General features: G+C 42.2%; 1 protein-coding gene across 1 annotated transcript in view; it reads left to right on the forward strand.

Annotated features, from left to right (window-relative positions):
- Nucleotides 1-22,076, forward strand: part of scai (suppressor of cancer cell invasion) — a 185,792-nt gene that overhangs the window by 157,948 nt on the left and 5,768 nt on the right. Inside the window, exons 14-15 of the mRNA XM_085965642.1 lie at nucleotides 13,651-13,723; nucleotides 14,624-14,797. Coding sequence (XP_085821768.1) covers nucleotides 13,651-13,723; nucleotides 14,624-14,797 — 247 coding nt within the window. The remainder of the gene's footprint in view (nucleotides 1-13,650; nucleotides 13,724-14,623; nucleotides 14,798-22,076) is intronic.

Genomic DNA, 22,076 nt, shown 5'->3' on the forward strand with positions numbered 1-22,076 from the left:
GAATTCCATTATAAAACGTGCAGTTTAGAACAAAACAATGGACTGGATTTTGCTCTCCGTGGCGAATGAACAGCTCCAGCCGTTAACTACACTTGCACTTGCCCACAGACTCTCTATAATAATTACTGTAATTAGAGAGCCGTTTTGGCGGTGCACCCTCTTCAGAGCATCTGGGGCCTGTGTGAACAGGGCAAGCAACTGTGGGGACGATTTTGCCAGCCGTGGAGAGGCGGGACTGCCGGGAAAATGGCAGAATTTGGGGGCGAGTGCCCAACCCGCCTCCATGCCATCTTGCCAGGAGGCGGGTAGCCGTCCCGTGCCAGGTCCTGTCTCCTTGGAGGCAGGAAGAGATTAAAGCCAGGTAGTTAACGGGCAGAAAATAGGATTATCCCCTTTTTGCCCTCAAGTGTGGACTTCCCGAAGGCTCCGAAACATGCCAGCGAGGCGAGTAGGGGGTCGGGGGGGTGGGGGGGTGCAAAAGTGTGCTGTGAAGGTAAGTGATGGGTGCAAGAGTGGAGAGATGAGTATCTGAGGTAAGTGTAAAGTGTTACTAAAAGTGTACTTACCTTTGTTTCTTCCTGCAGGCTTCAGTCAGTGTGTATGCGGAGAGTCTCGCATCTCCGCTTTGAGGATGATAGATGGCCGTTGCATTCTCAGATGCATAACCCTCTCATTTCTGTAAAAGAAAGAAGTTTGATGAGGTCTTGAATTCAAGACCTCATCAAACTACAGAGGATATCAGTGTTTGACAGCTTCACAGAGCTGTCAAACGATGACAATTCATCTGTCAAAAATTTTTGACAGATGAAACGTCATACGTTGATGTTCTCTGCAACCGGCTTTCCCTTAATTGGCCTGCTAAGCCCGCTGGGCGGGCTTAACAAGGTCAATCAAGGGGAAATAGCGTAGGTTGGCCAGAAGTTGTTGGAGGCGGGACTGAAACCCGACAACTGGGATTCCCGCCTCCAAAAGTTTCCCATTGGCAAAATCGCCCCCTGTGTATCTCCTTAACCAATCAGATTGAAGAATCATTCATGAGCAGCGCAGAGTCTGAACCAGGAAGTGTCAGTTCAAATATTTAATTCAATGTCAAATCAGGTACAGCAAGTGAAAGAGAGGGAAAGAAAGATTGGATTGAGAGAGAGAGAGATAAGAGACAAAGGAATTTTTTGTGAAATTATTTACATTTTAAAAATTTTTACCTCTCCAACAATAATTAAATCTGAAAGAATGAGATTCCACACTTGTAAAAGTTAATTTTCAGTGCTAGAGAGGTTGTTTGGAAGTAATCAAGACTTATCACGCTGTTAAAAATTTACTCACACTGGATTGGACAAGCCCTAACTTTTTCTGGCGAGTTTTCGTGGGAATATATCACATAAGTACCGCAATTTCACACACCGTTCCATGTGTTTCAATGCTGAGTCTCTCTGTGAGATACCGATATAGTACAGCTTCTCGGACAGCAACTACAGGAAACTTTGGTTTATCCGGAGGTTAACTGTCCGGAATGCTCGAGCCACCGGCAAAAATCAGGAGCCGTTTCGTTAGGTTTTTTTTCTTTTCGTTGCTTTTTTTTCACCAGTCAGGCTCTGCAAGGTCTCGCTGAAGCTGTTGCTAAGCTACAAAGACGCTTGCAAGGTACGGCCGACTGTTTAGAAGCTGTTGCTAAGCAACAGGATTTGTTGCCAGATACAGAGCTCAAAATCCCCGTATGTTTCAACATTAGCGCTGGTTTGTCCGGCAGTTTTGCTGGGACGGCAACAGCTTGGTCCCGTCGGTGCCGGATAGCACAAAGTTTCCTGTACCTTATTTCGATGTTTAACTGAGCAGGTGCGGCCGTCGGATGTTGCTGTTCGATTTACACTTTAATGGTGAGCAGTGTTGGCCTCGCCATTATTTCTGCAGCAAAATAAGGCCTAATATGTTTAAACCAGTGTTTTGGAAAATAATGTTCAGTATGTTTAAAAAAAAAAAAAAAAAAAAAAATTATATTCCATGATAAGCTTTTATCAATGAGTATTTTAAAACAAGATACTTGGATATTGTTTCATTTACAGACAATTGTGATTCAGAAGTTATAGGTGATAATGTTCACCTGATAGCTTAGTTGGTATGTTGGGCATACCTTCCAGAAGGTCCCAGGTTTGATTCTCCTTTGGTGCTAATTTAACTGATCTGAGCCAGGGACTACCACTGGCCTCAGTGACTGTGGGATAGGGAGGAGAAAAGCAGCCAGAGTCCGTTACTGCTCCTGATCCCTGATGGAAAGCACATGTATCGGGTAAAGCCAGAATTGGGCTCAGCTGTGATGCATTTTATGGTAAAATAGCCTGCCAATATTCCACGTCTAGGCTTACGCCTGAAGAATGGCTACTTGGGTGAGGTACTAGACTACATTTGGCACTATGGAACTGTACTCCAGGAGCAGTGAACAACACCAGGAGTGGAGGAAAGAAAATTGACAAAAGAAATCACAAGGCTGGTGTCTCAATCAGAGCTGTGATTGCTGATTTTAAGGGTAGGAGAAGATTCATCCTGATCCCTGGAAAGGAGGCAAAGACTGTCCTGTTAGGAGGTCACCTGCCTGTGGAGATTTTTAAACTTTTATCTTAACTTAAGTAATTATTTTAAACCATTCATAAATAGTTGGTTTACTTATAGTGGACAGAAAATGCAGGTGAACTACTCTTTATTCAATGTACTTATCAACTTTACAGGAGAAAATGATATAAACTTAATTTGTTTTATTTTATTACTTGCATAGAAACCATGTTGGTTGGGCTTCTGCATCCCTTAGTTCAATACCTTGTCCATAATGTGTATTGAAAGAGATTGATGATTGTCATAAAATCTAGAAAGAAAGATTGAATGCTTGTTTAACCAATCTTATTTTTTTATCTGTAAGTAATGACTATTTTATGACCTATTTGTTTTGACATTTGTACTGTCAGTGTTCTACAGCATTGAAGTGCTGCAAACACTGACAATGACTGCACAGAGGTGCAGGGCTGCACCCGGGTTCTCCCATGACTCCCTCCATAAGCACAGCACGCAGGGAGGTCCTCGTCCCTTCCCATGGGTTGAAGAGACCTCCCCAGGAGATCAAAACAGCCTGGTTTCACATTACATAGGAGGTCACAAACAAGCAGGGATGGATGTCGTCAGGAGGACCAGGGTGCAGTGGCGCAAACTTTTCTATGATCTCATTAGATCATGAAACATTAGTACAAAGCCACATTCACCTTCATCCTCCTGTGCCTCTCATCACCTCCCCATCACTCTACACCCTACTCCTGCACATCCTTACTCACACCAACTTACCTTGCACCTCCACCCATCCCTCTCTCTCTATTTACATTATCACATTCCCATCTCACTAGCCACCCCTCACACTCACCCTCATCCTAGTGCAATCATACCAACGAACAACACGCAAGGTTAGCCACTTGGGTGTTTTATCCAATGTTCATGTAAAGTTTCTGTTAATATGATGTTAAACACTGAAACCTTTATTTTCAACACTTTGTGTTCTTGGACAGATTTGTGTGCACCTTTGGAACTGGCTTAGTTAAAGTGAATGGTGAGACATAACTGTAACCCCTGCAATGGTGGTGAGTGTGAAAGGATTGGCTTGGACATTGTAGGGATGCTTTATGGTGCTGGTGTGGGGTGGTGCCAACCTGACGCATCATGTGGCAGCCAGGGTCAAGTGAAGTAAATCTGGCCATGGTGAGGCCATCCCTGGCCATGGTGGGGCCATCCCTGGCCTCCAGGGCAGCAATATGGTCGGGTGCTGATGCCCTCTGTCCTGTGCAGCATCAGGTGATTGCGGAGAAGGTTGTTGTTGGTGCTGCTGGTGTTGGGACTGATCGTGGTGGGATTGTGAGGACCAAGGTGAGACAGTATAAAGGGCACCCAAGTTGATGAAATAGATGGCAGGTGAAATAGAGATGACAGAATCATTCTGTCAGTGGTGAGAGAGTTCTCCCAATGAGGTGATAATGGATGGAAAGTGGAAAGCCTGCAGAATCTGTGCTGGAAAAGGGCGGAGAAACAGCTTGTGGCTGAGGAAAGTGATGATCTGTCAGGTGGAAGCTTTTACTGAACATATGAAGCTGTCAAGTAATCAGCTGGAGCAATGGCCACTGAACTCCCGCCTCAGGTTCACAGACGTGGTCCCCAAGCAGCGTGGACACCGTGGGCGAGCAGTGAAAGTTAAAAGGAAAGGTTAAAAGCATTATTAAAGGTCTGTCAACAACCCAATAATTAGTTTAATTGGGTCGCCCCCTCTGCGGGTCGGGTCAGATCGGAGATCACACACCATCATTGCGAAAGGCGTGTTGACAGCGGGGTCCTGACCTGTCAAAAAAAATCACGTTTTTCCACCCAACCTGCCACCGATCTTGCCCGCTGATCCCCCAGAAAATTCTGGCCTAAGTGTGGTTATGATAAGTTCTTGCCTTTCTGCAATTTGAAAGTCAAGCCTGAAAAAACAGTTCAGTAGCAGTGCGCTCCTCAGCTACAAGGTGCTTTGGTACACAGCCAACAATTCAGATGGCAACCCTTGAACAACTGGAGTCCTGCTCCGCTGGCTGTGTTTGGGTTACTTAATAGTCTAAAAGTGTGTTCAACTTTGGACATCGCATGCAAATCTGAGGCTTTTTTTCTTTGCAATTCAAAATACAGCTTAAAAGCCTGTTGCCACTTTGTGTGGAGCATCCTTGAGTGATGTATTCATTTTCAAGGCATATTTTTCAACATAAATGATGTATGTGTTGCAGTTATTGTTTGTGGATCAGGTAATGAGTTCTTTTGTACCTATTCTATAGGGGCTAATGTCTGTGGTACCTGGATCTGAATTAGATGCTGAACTGAATTATGAATTGGTTGTTCTTTTGTACAAGACCGTCTTCAGATTAATATTAGTCACTGTCTCCTTGCTGGTACTTGGGGATGTTCCAAGTTTTGGTTGTTTTTCTCTGATTCCCACATTTCTATGGGTGAGTTTTCTGTATTCAGTATCCATTTGTATTTAGATATTTTCTCAGGTGATTAATGGTGGGCTAGTTCACTTTTTATCTGTCTTGTTTCACACATAAAACTGGTCAGTAACCTGAATTAACTAGTACTACCTAATCTAAAATTAAATTCTGAAGTAGGTTGCAAGAGAGTAAATTTATTCTGGGCAATAAAATACTGTGCTTTACAGGAATTAGTCATGTACAGGAAGCTTTCTGGTATCCGGCACTGACGGGACTGAGCTGGTGCCGTCCCATCAAAACTGCTGTAGAAACCAGCGCTAATGTTAAAACATACGGAGCTTCTGAGCTCCGTGTGAAGCAACAAACCCTGTTGCTTAGCAACAGCTTCAAAACAGTCGGCGTAGCTTGCAAGCGTCTCTGTAGCTAAGCAACAGCTTCAGCTAGACCTTGCAGAGCCACGACTGCAGAAAAAAAGCAACGAAAAGAAAAAAAACTTACCTGAACCGACTCCTGAATTTTGCCGGTGGATAGAGCTTTTCAGACATTTAACCTCCAGATAAACGAAAGTTTCCTGTATATAGAGGGCTGTATTCCGTATAAATTTCTGAATGAAAGTAAACAATGTAACACCCTTTTTGGGTTAGTTGGCAGCATTTCTACATTACTGCAGGTAAATAAAAGACGAATAATTGGTCGTCTGATGCCATCCTATTTTAACTCAGATTTCTGAACAATAAAATCTTAACGTATTTGCTGTTCAAAACAAAATACAGAAACAACAAATGCACTGTGTCCTTGTCAGAAATCATCTTTCAATTAACACTGTGCTTAGTTGGACTACTGAAGGATACATTTAATGGATGTGTGTAGAAATATATTTTCTTAAAGGAAAAATGAGAGTCTGATTATATAGTGAATGTTGCGCATTTCACAGCTGCCTTTTCAAAAAATGTTGTCCAAATATCATTAGCCATGGTCTTTGTTTTAAGTGGGGTTGCATCTTTACAATCTTTATACAGTTAGCAGATGCATTTAGAAATCTATTGCTCATTATATGCATCTGATTACCTGTGGTATCGTATTTAAAGCACATTAGCTCCCTCTGGTGTTTGACTATTGTCATAATGTTAGTATGGCAAATACATAATTGTCAAGAATAATGTATTGCCAACAGCCTACCTCTGACTGTTTAAGTGTCTCTTCCGAAAAATACCATTACTATTCTTTCTGAATTTTTCCTTTATATCTTTGATAAATTTTCATAATCAAGGTGCGAATGTCTGAGCTTAGAAGTGGAGCATTTTTGTTTTAGCCACCCAGTGTCTGTATCGAGCATTGCAGGTGAGGTATGGTACAACTCGATGCAGAGTAAAACTCCTAAATGTGCTTCATCCCTAGTCTTAAAAGAAGAGCTCCTCTGACTTGCCATTGTATATTTTCCATCTGTCCTTACAACTTCTATGAGTGAGATTGTCAATTTAATGCTGACTTCTGGATCATTTTGTGCTTTAGGCTGTGCTTACTAAGAACTTGGTTGAGACTCCATAAACTTGCTTCCTGTAGGACATTTACATCTGATTGTGAAAAGACTTTCAACCTATCAGTCTTAGTTGGTGTGAAGTCTTGATCCTAGAATAAAAGAAATACGTGCTCACTCACTCATTGTGCCATCTAGTTCCCCAAGTTGAAATAATTTTAATATTGTTGACTAGAATTTCTCTGATTGCACAAGCACTGTTATATGCAGTTTTTGTGAATACTTTTAGTCTTGAAGTTCTATGTAGCCTAATGTCAATAAGCATATAGTTCTTGTAATCAGAACTCTTGTTTCATTAGCCATTAAAATACAGCGAGGAGGAGGAAATGAGAAGGTTCTCAATTTTACCCCTGTCGCATCCTTTGGGAGGATGGTGCAGGCCTTCCTGTTGTCATTGTTCTGTGGTTGGTTAATAGGAATTGCACTTAAGGCAAGTTTGTCTCATTTATTCTGGCCTCTGGGTTATACTGCAATTCACTCAGCTACCCACAAATCAACTGTATGATACCATCGATTTAAAAATACCAAAACTATTAGGAGAGACTTGAGATACTGGGATACTTTTCACTGGAGTGGAAAGGGCTAAGAGGCGAGTTAATAGAAGCTTTTAAAATTATGAAAGGTTTTGATGGAGTGAATAAGAATAAATATTTCTTCTGGTCATAATAATTATGAGGAAAAACTGGAAAAATCTGGGCTCTTCAACCTGGAAAGAATGTGATCCTCACTTTCTTTTTTAATGACTACATCAAAAACAGATCTGTTGAAACTTCTCTTTCCCCCACCCCGCCTAACGTAACTGTACAGTATAAGCTCCGATGCAGTCATTGTTGAGGATTACATTGATTTGGTTACACAGCAGCTTTTAATGTAATGTGCTTAAGGGGAATTAGTGTAATCTTTTTAACGGTAAGTAGTAAAATACTTGCTTTGAACAAAGCCACAAGGCATTTAATTTCTCAATAACTTCAATTTTGCTATAACCCAAGCATACAGAATTAGTGACTAGAACAATCCATTACTTTCTGATTTCTGTTTATTTATGTAAATGAGTATCTATAAACTTTTCTTTTGTGAATGTTCATCTTTTTAAGATACTTGCTTTCATCTTCTTTATACTGGTGAAGGTTTTGCTTTTCCTGTGTTTGTGACTATCTGCCTAATATCTCCAATTGAGCTAGCACATCTGGACCAAGAAAACTTGGTGTCCCTGTAATCAGGAGACCAGCTGAGTAGTGACTTGCAACTGTTAAACTGACTTCCAGCAGATTTTAGTTTCCATACTTTGTAGGTGAAATTTGGAGCAGAGAAATTGAACCACAAATGAGGGTTAACTTCCCCACCTTTTTTTGATTGGAGTGAGGAATTTTCCTTTATCTGTGAATGCACGTGTTGAATGCTGGTAATTGTACTGTATTTTGCAGCTGTGAATAAGTGGCATATCCAGAGCTTCTAAGATAAGAGTCCGCAGTGTGTTACTGGACAGTAGCAAATGAAGTAATTGAGATCGTGTTCATATTATCAAATGTAACACTGCTATTCAAGAAAGGAGGGAGAGAAAAAACGGAACTACAGGCCAGTTAGCCTGACATCAGTCGCAAGGAAAATGCTGTAATAAAGGAAGTGGTATCAGGGCATTTAGAAAATCATAACATGATTAGGCAGAGTCAACATGGATTTATGAAAGGGAAATCGTGTTTGACAAATTTATTAGAGCTTTTTGAGGATGTAACTAGCAGGGTAGATAAAGGGGAACCAGTGGATGTAGTATATTTGGATTTCTGAAAGGCATTCAATAAGCTGCCATATAAAGAGTTATTACACAAGATTGGGGCTCATGGGGTTGGGGGTAATATAGTAGCATGGATAGAGGATTGGTTAACGGACAGAAAATTGATAAATTGATCTTTTTCAGGTTGGCAGGCTGTAACTAGTGGGGTGCCGCAAGGATCAGTGTTGGGGCCTCAGCTATTTACAATCTATATTAATGACCTAGATGAAGGGACCGAGGGTAATGTATCCAAGTTTGCTGTTGATACAAAGCTAGGTGGGACAGTAAGCTGTGAGGAGAACACAGAGTCTGCAAAGGGATGTAGATAGACTAAGTGAGTGGGCAGTAAGGTAGTAGATGGAGTATAATGTAGGGAAATGTGAGGTTATTCACTTTGGTAGGAAGAATAGAAAAACAATATTTTTTAAATGGTGAGAAACTTTCAAATGTTGGTGTTCAGAGAGATTTGGGTGTCCTCGTGCAAGAAACACAGAAAGCTAGCGTGCAGGTACAGCAAGCAATAAGGAAGGCAAATGGCATGTTGGCCTTTATTGCAAGGGGGTTGGAGTATAAGAGTATGGAAGTCTTGCTACAATTGTACAGGGCCTTGGTGAGACTACACCTGGAGTACTGTGCACAGTTTTGGTCTCTTTATCTAAAGAAGGATACACTTGCCTTGGAGGCGGTGCAACAAAGGTTCACTAGGTTGATTCCTGGGATGAGAGCACTGTCCTATGATGAGAGATTGTGTAGAATGGGCCTATACTCTCTGGAGTTTAGAAGAATGAGAGGTGATCTCAATGGAACATACAATATTCTGAAGGGGATTGACAAGGTAGATGCTAAGAGATTGTTTCCCCTGGCTGGAGAGTCTAGAACTAGGGGGCATAGTCTCGGGATAAGGGGTCGGCCATTTAAGACTGAGATGAGGAGGAATTTCTTTACTCAGAGGGTTGTGAATCTTTGGAATTCTCTGCCCCAGAGGTTTGTGATTGCTGAGTCTTTGAGTATATTCAAGGCTGAGATAGATAGATTTTTGGACTCTAGGTGAATCAAGGGATATGGAGATCGGACGGGAAAGTGTAGTTGAGGTCGATAATCAGCCATGATCTTATTGAATGGAGCAGGCTCGAGGGGCCGTATGGCCTACTCCTGCTCTTATTTCTTATGTTCTTATTATCCAAACCCTGAGATGTATTACAGCCTTGGAGCACTTGAATGAATTGTTCATCAGACATGGAAACATAGGCCCGGTTTTTGCGGTCAGCGGTTAACCAATGGTGCTCGCCGTTCATTGCACTTACACTTTACACTGTGATATGTGGTTATTGGAGAGCTGGAGCAGCATGGTGCCCTCTACAGGGGTCTGGGACCTGTGTGAACAGGACAAGTATCTCCTCAACCAATCGGATTAAAGAATCCTTACTGAAACACACACAGTCTAAACCAGGAAGTGTAAGTCAGAATATTTAATTCAATGTAAAATCATGTACAGAAAGCAAAACAGAGAGGGAAAAAGATGGGATTAAGAGAGAGAGGTAATGAGACAAAGGAAAAAGTTTTTTTTAAACTTCTTAAAATCGCCAACAATCATTAAAATCTGAAGGAATGAGACTCCACACTTATTTTCAGTGGTGGAGAGGTTATTTGGCTGTACTTAATACTTAACCACACCATTAAAAATTCACTTACACTTGCATAGACAAGCCCGAGCTTTTTCTGGCATGTTTAGACCTGCTGGAGTCGTACTGCCAGACTTGGGCCCTGACAATAAATCCCCAAAAAACCAAAGTCCTTGTGTTCCAGCAAAGATCCAAACATCAGGGACCCAAAATAAATTTCACAGTAGGAACAACCAAAATTGAACAAACCACTAACTACACATACTTGGGCTTAAAAATCAGTTCTACGGGAAACTTCAAACTGGCTGTGAATGAACTGAAAGAGAAAGCAAGAAGGGCTTTCTATGCCATCAAAAAATCAATCCAAATAGAAATCCCAATTAGCATTTGGCTCAAAATTTTCAAATCAGTAATTGAACCAATTGCACTCTATGGCAGTGAGGTATGGGGACCGCTAACTCAACAAGAATTTGCAAAATGGGACAAACACCCAATTGAGATCCTACATGCAGAATTCTGTAAAAGTATCCTCCGGACTCAAAGGAAAACAGTAAACAATGCATGCAGGGCGGAACTAGGCCAATATCCATTAATAATCACTATCCAAAAAAGAGCCACCAAATTTTGGAATCACCTACAAATGAGCAATCCCCAATGCTATCACTACGACGCCCTGAAATGCCAAGAGCTGACCATAAAGAAGAATACCCTCAGTCAACTAGTCCTGGGACTCAGTGAAGTAACTACTAACAATACTAACAATAACCAGCCCCAGGACAGTGACAGGGTAACACAAAGAATTCGACCCAACACAATCGTCGCTAAGCAAAAGGAAAAATATCTGACATATTGGGCAGAAACAACAAAAACCCAAAGCAAACTCAATTGCTACTTGGCCCTAAACAGACAATACAACATAGCTGATTACCTGACCATGGTAAAGGATAACAAACTGAGAAGAACCTTGACAAGGTACAGACTTAGCGAACATAGCCTAGCAATCGAAAAAGGCAGACACAGGCAGACCAGGCTGCCAAGAGAGGACAGGATATGCTCTCACTGCAGTCAGGGAGTGGTGGAGACAGAGATGCACTTCCTCACAGCTTGTGGAAAATATCAGGGCATCAGGGAGAATTTCTACCAAAAATTCTCACAAATATGCCCTGATTTCAGAAATCTGAATGACAACCAAAAACTCCCATTCCTACTGGGAGAGGAGAGAAGCTGTGTAACACTGGCGGCACACTATGTTACAGCTTGCCATGAACAGAGGGACAACCAGTAAACTAAGAAAAGAATATATATAAACAATGCGAATGTATATTTATACACTCAGGGATATACCTGTTTATACACTGTATGAATAGAACTGCGTTTATGTGCTAAACCATAAATGTATTTTGATGCTTTGGCAACATAAGATGTAACTTATCATGCCAATAAAGCGATTTGAATTGTGAATTGTAGTGGGTATCTAGTGGGCAAGTACCGCAACTTCACGCCGTTACACGTATTTGAATGCCAAGTCTTTCAGCGAGGTACTGGTGTGTAATGAAGCTTGTGGAGGAGCAGAGCAACTCTGACAGAAACTTCGTGATTTCCGCATTTAACTGCGCATGTGCGGACGCTGGAAGCTGCTGTCCGATTTACTCTTTAATGATGGTGAACGCTGATAGCCTCACCATTATTTCTACTGCAAAAATCCGGGCCATCATTTCATATCCATTCAGCTCCCACGTTGGTTGTGATTTAGCAAGCAGTGATATCAGGATTTATTTTGCTTACTAATGCTGGAGAATTATATAATCGCTTTCTTAAATATGAAAGTAGGCTTTTTTAAAAGAGAGTTTTCTGGGAACAGCAGAGATGAGAAGTTTTGCACCGCTTCAAGTACCATATTCTGGTTTATATAATGGCAGCCATGACACCCTGAGGTGGAGGTCAATATAGAGCAATAAAACCCTGTTGTAGGAGAGATGGGAGGGGAAAAGAGATACACAGAGTAAGTGAATCAAGTTGACTGGCAATTCGCCAGGAGGATGATTTGCTTGGCTTCTGCAAAACATCTGCACAATGAGAAAATAGAAGTCCCTATATTTGATATCAAGGAACAACAGCAAAGCTCTAGTAGTTTATGGAGATGGTGCTGTATATTGGTGCATGTCTTAGGTTGCTCATAATCAAGAATAAAAATTGTCACCCTGTATCTCCCACATTCTTTTTTTTGTCGTCTTTCTGTCTTGTTTTTCTTTCTATAGTGCTCACACACTTTCATAGTTGCCTCTGTATCTCTTTGTCTTAAACTCTTATTCTTCATTTCTATAAGGCTGTCATTTACTCTCTCTCTGTCTATATATATCTGACACATGTTCTTTTACTGAATTTCTATCTTTTACATCTTTTTTGAAAGGCATGGCAAGCAGCAAGTTGCAGCCAATACGATAGGTCTTAGAACAAAAGCAGTGCTAGTCACAGTTACGAGATGCAATTTCCAGGGAAGAATAAAGACCTGACTTCCAGAAAATACACCCTGCTGGAGGGCCAGCATAGAGAGAGAGAGAAAGAGTGACTCTTTATGGGGTCAGAGTGAAAGGTCCTGATAAATGTCTCCTTTAAGCTTCACGGCCGGGCAATACTCTGGAGGTTCTGCACAGTCGGCTCACCGGCTTTTAAATGGAAAAACCGCGCCTATGCGGAATTTTGAATGGGCTGCACAGCCCGATAAAGGGGCCGCGTGGCCCAAAAAAAAATTAGAACATTGGTCCTGATCCATTTCAGGGAAGAGAGTAGATAGAGACAGATACATAGATCGCTTCACCATGTTGCACAAGTGCGAAGAGATAGCAGAGAGACCCTTTTGGGAGATTTCACGACCAGTGTGGTAAACCTTGTACTTTTGCAGGAATTATTTATGACTTTCACACCTCCCACATTGGGCGTTAAAGTAGGGGTTTGTGGATTTGAATCCGCCTTAACAGAAACACCAGATACACTATCTCTCAGATCTTTTATTTAACCACTAACACACGGATTAAATATGAAACCCAACTAGACCTGTCCTGGAGTCTTCAAGTACACGGTGGCCAAACCGACGACCACTTGAAGTCTGTTGAATCTTTAGACATCTTCTTTCCGTTAGACCTGGACACGTCTGTCCTAGCTGACTGCAGTGAAAAAGCTAGATATTGTATTCGTTCTTATTTTCTTTGTGTCCACACTTCCTTCGTGATTCTCACATGCACATCTCAACGATTGGTTCCTTCAGGTGGGCCGATACCCCTTGTTGTTCATAGTTTAGTGGGGTTACCTCATAATGCATGTTAACTCAAGACTGTACCAGTCCGTTCTGCTGATCCCATAGCAACCCAAGATTTGTCCTTGGTTACCAGCTGCCTTTGTCTGACAAATAATGCCTGTTAAATGTTCCTCTGTATTCCTGTTTCTCAGCTTGCAGTTATTGTGGTTTAGCCATCATTAAAGTTCTTGTTGGGGGTGTTTAAAACAGATGTTCCCTTCACTTTCCATCCATTAGCAATGTTGCTGGACATCACTCGTAATTCATGGTGTTAATTGAGAAGCTGCAAATAACAAATACTAACAGCTTAAATAAAAGTGCTGTTTTGTAACACATTAGCTCCATACTTTTCTTGTCAAATATATTACCCTATGCTGTACCATTTCTTAAGAGCATCAAGAAATGCAGGTTAAAAATTATAATTTCTCTTTTTGTTACAGAACTTTATCAACTTATTTGGCCAGCCTTTAGTTTGCCTGCTTTCTCCAACAGCATATCCCAAAGGTTTACAAGGTATGAACATACTTAAACACTGATACAAAATCAAAATACTGTGGATGCTGGAAAACTGAAATAAAAACAGAAAATGCTGGAAATACTTAGCAGGTCAGGCAGCATCTGTGGAGAGAGAAAGAGTTAACGTTTCAGGTCGACGATCAGATTGTTAGAACTGGAAAAAGTTAGAGGTGTAACAGATTTTAAGCAAGTACAGCGGCAGGGAAAGGGGAGGGGAGGAAATAACAAATGGGATGGTCTGTGATGGAAGGCAGGAGTGATTAAATGACAAAAGGTATGATAGTACAAAGCAAAAGGAGATGGCAGTGGGACAAGTAAAGAAACAAAAGATGAGTCTAGAAGAGGTGTAAATGGGAATGGCAGAAACATAAACAGCTGCCATGTGGAAAAAATAGGGGCAGAGGTTATGGTCTGAAATTGTTGAACTCGATGTTGAGTCCAGAAGGCTGTAAAGTGCCTAATCGAAAGATGAGGTGGTGTTCCTCGAGCTTACGCTGAGCTTCGTTGGAACAGTGTAAGAGGTTGAGGTCAGGGTGGGAGTGGAACCTAGACAGGTCCTGTCACCAAATGGGATTCAGGATTATCAGAAATGCAACGCAGGAATACTGTGGATAGGTGGGCTAGGTGTCTTCTGCCTGAAACTGTTGCTATGTAATTCACAGTTAAATTAAATATTTTGGTATTACTTACTTGGTAAATAGGCAATTATAGTGAAGCCAATTTAAACTTGAAAGCAGAGAATGATTGTGTATTAATCACATTATGTTGCAAGGGTTCAAAGTCAGGGACGTTGTTTTCCTTTTGCACTCCTACGGTTGTGTTAAGAGTCCATGATAACTATTGGTGAAAGGATTATCCGACCCAAAATCTTGTTAAATTGTGTGCCTCTCTTTACAGATCAAACCCAACGTGGCAGCCTTTTCACCCTCTTTCTGTATAATCCTTTGATGGCATTTCTCTTTATGTGTCGACTCCCAAGTATGAGACAAGCAATGTGGGATAAATGTCAGGAATACCTTCATGAGATTTATAGGGACATAGCTCACCTGCTGACTAAATCACGGACTGTGGGTAAGTTATGTTCTACACAGATGTGTTTTATGAAGAAATGCACGCATGAACACGTAACTTCATCAGTTTCAGTAAGAATACTGAATGGTCCAATTAATCTAGCTCTCCAACCTGCAGAATACAGCATTTGATTAAAAAAAAATTCTGCACTTTTCTTCTCAAGGCAGTGACATACTTGGGACATGGTTTCACTGGCACCTGCTAATGAGTCATTTTTTACACGAGTTTTTTTTTAAATTGAGGTCAGTTTTGTCCTTACCCAACATCCCCCGCATAATACACTTTCCAGTAGGAGTCATTGGAAAGTGCTCAGCAGTGGGAATTGTGTTTTTAAAATTTTGCTTCCACAGCTTGGGATTGTGAAACAGTTGCAAATCACTAAGCAATAGTACTGTAAGTTGTACAATTCACGAGGGAAGAACTGTGTGTATATCGAATTTGTTCTTGGGATATAGGTGATGCTGGCAAGGCTGTATTTATTGCCCATCTATAGTTACCCTGAGAAGATGGTAATGGGCTGTCTTGGACTGCTGCAGTCCTCGCACAACATCTGGGAGGTTTACTTGATTATTTGAGGGGGGGCCAGGGTGAAGGTGGGGAGGACATATTAACCTTGCCCATAAAATTAATCATTTAATGTTAGAACTGCCTGCAAGAATTTACCCCTGCACAAGTTTGTTCCTCTGGGGGTTGAGTTCTGCTTCAGTTCCAGAGTTGGAAATTGTATCTGGTTTTAGATGCTGGAGTGTTTGAGCTCCTGTTCACAAATTGTACTTGTGTATGTTGGTGTTTTCATCCCTATCCTGCAGAATTGAGGGCGCCAGAAATTTCCTGCTTCACACCTTGTAGCAGTAGGCTAGGTAATGTTACTTACTGGATCATCCACGAAGCAGCATTGACTGCATATGTGGAGATAAAAGCTGGTTGGACTATCCTATGCTGATGGCTAGGCCAAGCCAAGTTTCCCCATCATTGGTTACTAGTGGAAAGTATATTTGTTTCTAAAAAAACAAAGCCATTTTAGAACCCTGAAACAAAATGCTGGCAACACTGAGCAAGTCGGGCAACATCTGTTTAAAAAAAAAAAAGACTGTTATTGTTTTGGGCATAGCCCTTCATCAGAATAGTTTGAAGTTGTTGAAGTCAATATTAACACCAAATGGCTGCAAAGTGCCTAGTAGAAAGTTGAAATGTTGTTTCTTGAGCTTTTGTTGAGCTTCACTGGAACAGTGTAGAAGGCCGAGGACAGAGTGGTTCGAGTGTGAGTAGGATGGAAAATTAGTGGCAAGGAACTCAAGGTCACACTTGTGGACAAAGTGTTCACCTGACCAACATTGGGTATCCTTGATGTAGTGGAGACTGCATTACGAGCAGTGAATACAATATACTAGGTTTGAAGAAGTTCAAGTAAATTGCTGTTCCAACTGGAAAGAGTGCTTGGGACCTGCACAGTGGTGTGGGAAGAGGTGAATGGGCAGATGTTGATATATCAAATGCAGAGGCAGTTGGGGTGGTAGGTGAGGACAAGGGGGATCCCATCACGGTTCTGGGAGGGGAGAGAGAGGGTGTGTGGAAGAACAGGAAATGGGATGGACTTGGGCGATGGCCCTGTCTACTATGGTGGATGGAAATCCTTGGCTGAGGAAAAAGGAGGACATTTTGGAAGTTCTGCTGTGGAAGGTGGCATAGCCAGTGCAGATGCGACAGAAACTGGGAGATGGGAATGGAGTCCTTACAGGAACTGGGGTGCGAAGAAGCATAATCTAGATGTGTAAGCCTTGGCTCAGGTGGTCGCAATCTCACCTCTGAGTCAGAAGGTTGTGGGTTCAAGTCTCACTCCAGAGACTTGAGCACAAAAATCTAGGCTGACATTCCAGTGCAGTACTGAGGGAGTGCTGCACTGTCGGAGGTGCCGTATTTCAGATAAGACGTTAAACCGAGGCCCCGCCTGCCCCCTCAGGTGGGCATAAAAGATCCCATGGCATTATTTCGAAGAGGAGCAGGGGCATTCTTCCCGATGTCCTGGCCAAAAGTTGGTGGAGTACAGGTAGACTGCATATGCCGACTCAACCGAGACAAGACAAGGTAGTTGTGGGAGTCAGTGGGCATGTAATAGATGTCAGTGGACAGCCTATCCCCAGAGATGGGAATAGAGATGAAGTCCAGGAAGGGAAGAGTCATAGCTGGACCTTGTAAAGGCAAGGGAGGGTAGAAATGTGATCAGGACCAGAATGGGAAGCAAAGACGACAGAGTCATCTGTTTAACGAAGAGAGAGATCAGGGAGGGTACCTGAGTAGGACTTGAACAAAGAATGTTCAACATATCCCACAAAAAGACAGACATAGCTGGGACCCATCACAACACCTTTTATCTAGAATAAGTGAAGAAATTGAAGGAAAAGTTGTTCGCTGTGAGAACAAGTTCAGCTTGGGCGGAGGAGGGTGGTGGTGGATGGAGACCAGTTGGACCACTGTTCACCAGAAGAAGCGGAGTGCTGCAGGCTGTCCTGGTGAGGGAGGGCGTCAGAAGAGGCATGGGTGTAGCTGGGTAGGGACTTGAGATGGGAGGAAAACCTTGAGTCAGACCTAAGAGGAAAAATGTTACATGGGGCAAGAGCAGGCTTAAAAGATGGGTCTGTTGTGACCAGTTTGCAGAATTTGGAGAGCAGGTGGTAGTGGGCTGTGTGAAGTTGGGGGACTATGAAGTCGAAGGCCATGGGGGTGGCGGGGGGGGGGGGGGTAGTTCTCCAGAAGAAATTAGGTCAGTAATGGTCTGAGAAGTGCTGGCTTGGTGTTCACTAATGGGTCATAGGTGGAGTTGTCAGAGAGTTGGTGTTCAGCCTCCGCAAGGCAAGAGGTCCTTCCGCCATACATCAACTGCACCTTCCTTCTCAAGGTTTGATAATGATGTTGGGGTTGGACCTAAGGGAACCAAGTACTACAAGTTCAGAGGAAGATAAATTAGATGAATGAGGGGAGTGGTGAAACTGACGTGTGGACAATGTCACACTGGCAGTTCTAAATAAAGAGATCGAGAGGATAGGAGGCAAGAGGGAGGGGCTCAAGTGAATCGTGAATCCTGAAAACAGGAGAAAGGATCCGCTATGCAGGGTTGAGGGGTGGTGAGGGGAGAGAAGAGAGAGATTTCTGGCCAAAAAAAGTGGACACAGAAGAAAAGTGGGCGGAATAAGAACTCAGGATCATGTCGAGCTCAAAGTTAGTTGAGGTGGGGGTGCAAGAGGATGAAGCTGAAGCCTTTGCAGAGGAGGGATTGAGAGCTTCGTTCAGGGTCCGAGAGGAAGGTCAGAGAGGGACAGTAAAAATGTGGCAAGGGGGGATGGGGTCAGGCGAAATTGATGGGGAGGAGGGACCAAGAGAGACGTTGGCATCGAGTTGATGAAGCTTGTGGGAAAAAAAGTTTTTTTGTTGAAGTACCAAATGAGATGAAGGATGAAATGGAACTGGGAACCAGGACCTAGGACAGCCTGTAATAAAGTGAGTCAGTGCTGCTGAAGAGAAAGGTGGAGCGTATGCATGTGGCGATGCACGATGGAGAAGGTGGATCTGTTGAAGTGCTGAGAGCAGTGGTTAGAGGACTGTTGAATCTCAGGAAGAAAAGAAAGAAAGACATTTATATAGCGCCTTTTACGAACACTGGACATCTCAAAGCGCTTTACAGCCAATGAAGTACTTTTGAAGTGTAGTCACTGTTGTAATGTGGGAAACGCAGCAGCCAATTTGCATACAGCAAGCTCCCACAAACACCAATGTGTTAATGACCAGATAAACTGTTTTTGTTATGTTGATTGAGGGATAAATATTGGCCAGGACACCGGGGATAACTCCCCTGCTCTTCTTCGAAATAGTGCCATGGGATCTTTTACGTCCTCGAGAGAGCAGACGGGGCCTCGGTTTAACATCTCATCCGAAAAACTGCACCTCCGACAGTGCAGCACTCCCTCAGCACTGCATTGGAGTGTCAGCCTAGATTTATGTGCTCAAGTCCTATGAAGATCTGTGATCATGGCTGGACCCAAAACAGGTAGAATTTCAGCTGGAATCCATATGAAATGAATTGGAGCTGGACACAATTGTTAAGAAAAGAGATGTGGCTGTGAAAATGAGTCTTGGCTCATGATCAAATGTTCGCATTCTTTAAGTTGTGCTAAGTGTCCTTTGCTGCTTGGTGCGCTCGGCTCGTTAAGAAAAAAGCATTTCACTGACTGGATTTCATTTGTTGTATTTGGTTATGTGACAAATAAAATTGAATTGAATTGAAATTGAAGCCTCATCACATTCTCAGAACATCACAGCATTTCAGACCAATAAATTGCTTTTGAAGTTCTGTCACTCTTTTATTATGTAGGCAAACCTGGCTGCTAATTTGAAGACAGCAAGATCCCAAGCAGCAAATGACCAGTTAATCTGTTTTTAGCGCTGTTGGATGGGAAAAGAAATGTTGACCAGGACGCCTGACATTCCCTGCACCATTTCAGATAGTACCATGGGATCTTTAACACCCATTTGGGCTGGCAAATGAGGCCTCGGTTTAGCGTCTTTTCCAAAGGAATCTGAAAGTTTTGGCCAAGTTTTGTGCTAAGAAATGGTACATTTGTACAGCTAAACTCATGTTTGTGAATTCCCAAACCAACTTTTTTTTAATCATTCTCCACACTATCTAAATATAGAGCTAGCACGACTGGTTCGGGGAAAAATACGTGCTTAAATTCATCTGAAGATGCCTTCATGGTGTTGTGGGTAGACAGTATAGCTCTCCTACTCCCCAGGGCCTATGCTTTTGTGCCAGTTGGTTTATCCCCAGCTGGAAAAGGTTGTGTCCTCTGTTCCACATGTTACACCTCTTGCTGTTGAATGGAGAAAAGGTCTTCAGTCTCTGCACACGCACAGGTTAGATAGTTACTGCTAGCAGCAGATCATGTCTTCGACTGAGGGATGAGACATATGGATTTAGATCCAAAACCTTTCAGCTTCAAGACTGCTTTATGGTACTTAAGATTACATATCTCCTCTACAAAAGGGGTCATGTATCCTAGCAAAAAGCTATTTATGGATACTCCACCTGATGGCAGCAGCTATCTTTAGTTCCATATATATAAATATTTGAGATCATTTCAACTGAACCTACTCAGTCATTTGTCCCCTTGAAAAGCATCTCTTTCTCATCCATTAACAATCAACTAGGCCTCTGGTCTGGATCAGTCTAGAGTTCAAACCAAATTCCCTTCCCCATTTCTATTGTGCCTACAAATGTGTCATTATTTCTTCTGGCGCCCCACCATTGGGAAGTAGAGTATTGTTTTCATTATGTAAGTATTTGTAGACCCCTAACTTTTTAAACCATTTCCAAGGTTTCAGCAGCTGTTTGTTTACTATAATGCAAAATCCAAAGCAAACTGGTAACCATGCAGCCGAAAGTTAAATGGGCGATTGGGTGCATTTTATACGGCTACTGTTGCACAGTGAAAGAGTAGTCCAGGGCCAAGTTGAAGGTCGCTATCCATTTCATGGCTGCTTCCTGTACATCTCTCAATCAAGTTCTAAATAATTAGTATTTGCAAAGCTACCATGCAAAGTAATCCTCAAGTTTTCTAAACATTACTGTGGAGATATGATTGCTGCACGCAATGGACCATAATTTGCTGTCAAAATAACCGTGAGACTAATGGTGCTCGCCAAATTTATGCGCAGATAGTACAGCAACTTCAGGCGAGGGGCAAATGCGCGGTTAAATGCATAAATCCAAAAGTTGCTCTGCAAATTGTGCTGCTCCACCGTTAGCTTTGTGAAAACGGCATCCCGCTGTTTGGCTCACCATTGAAATTCATTGAAGGCTGTGAAGTTGCTGTATTTGCCCGGTAGATATGAACTAAACTCGCCACAGAAAGTTAAATCTTGTCCATTTCAGCCTATGTACCCTTTTAACGGCGTGGTAAGTGATCATTACTGCCAACCAAACACTCTGGCACTGAAAATTGACTATTATAAGTAGGAGTCTCACTCCTTCAGGTTTTTATTGCTGTTTGAGATTTTTTAAATTTGTATTTTTTTTTACCTTTTGTCTCTTTAATCTAATCTTTCTTTCCCTCTCTCTGTATTTCTCTTTCTGTACCTGATTTGACAATTACCCGACATTTGATGAAAACTGGACTTTGTCGCGGTAATATTGCTCTTGAATACCCCATTAAAAGTTAGACCTTGTTGGATTAGGTGTAACTAGGGTTTTAACAGCGTATTGAGTGCTAAACAACCATTATGGCCCTGAAAAACTCATTTCAATTTTGTGGAGTGTCAAATTTCTCCATAATGAAAGTTACAATTATTAAGAAACTATAAAAACATTACATTTTTTAAAAGTCTGTTCATATTTATTTTTCCTGTTTACCTTTTCCCTATGTGAGAGCCCCAACGTTTGTTTTGCTCTCTAACATTTTTTTAAAAGTCAGAATGAAAGGAGCTTCTTCACTTCCTGGTTCCCTGTCTGTGAGAATTCTGCATTGTGATTGGCTGCTTAGACAGCTTGTTGACGTCGCAGCAGCTATGGAATTCCCACTACACTGCACTGATCTCAATTGCATGTCGAAAAAGCCAAATTTTCTTGCCACAGAGATCGCAAGACCTTTGTGGGCAGCTTTCTTTGTGGCCAGCGGCAAACGCCTTTGATTGGCCGCTGACCGTAAATTACGGGCCATTGAATTCACCCTCTCTAATTTACACTTCCTGCTCAGTCCTTGTGCTGTTAATTTCACAGTCCTTCAATCTGATTGGTTAAGGAGATACATAGTTGCTTGTCTGTTCATTCAGGTCCTGGATGCCCTGTTTCCCACGCTGCAACGTTATCAGCTCGCACTTTCAGTAACTTGGCACACAAACATTTTAAAAAGCGAAACATGCAAGGGCAAGTCTAACTAACGGCAGATGCCATTAGATTCACTCCTACAGCAAATGTTGGCCTGATATTTTTGGCAGATCGGTAAGGGTGGCTGATGTCATGTATTTTCTTTGTCTGAGCCTCCCTCTTCCTGTATTGCATTACTTTGATTTATTTCTGCTGTGTGTGGAAAATGCTTAAATGAAGAAGAAAGATTGATTACCTATTTTGTAGGGTCTTCATTCTTTGAATGATGTGCATCCTCCACAGACTATGATCATATACACTAATCTCCTCAGACCTAGAGGCATTTGAGGTTATGGGATTTTCTAGTTAGTTTCAGTTTAGCTTCAGTTCATAAGAATTGGCACTGTGATACAGGTCCTGGTG

Source organism: Somniosus microcephalus, chromosome 23, assembly GCF_052327205.1.
Source record: "Somniosus microcephalus isolate GS21.2 chromosome 23, FLI_Smic_1.0, whole genome shotgun sequence".
Classification (NCBI taxonomy): Eukaryota; Metazoa; Chordata; class Chondrichthyes; order Squaliformes; family Somniosidae; genus Somniosus; species Somniosus microcephalus.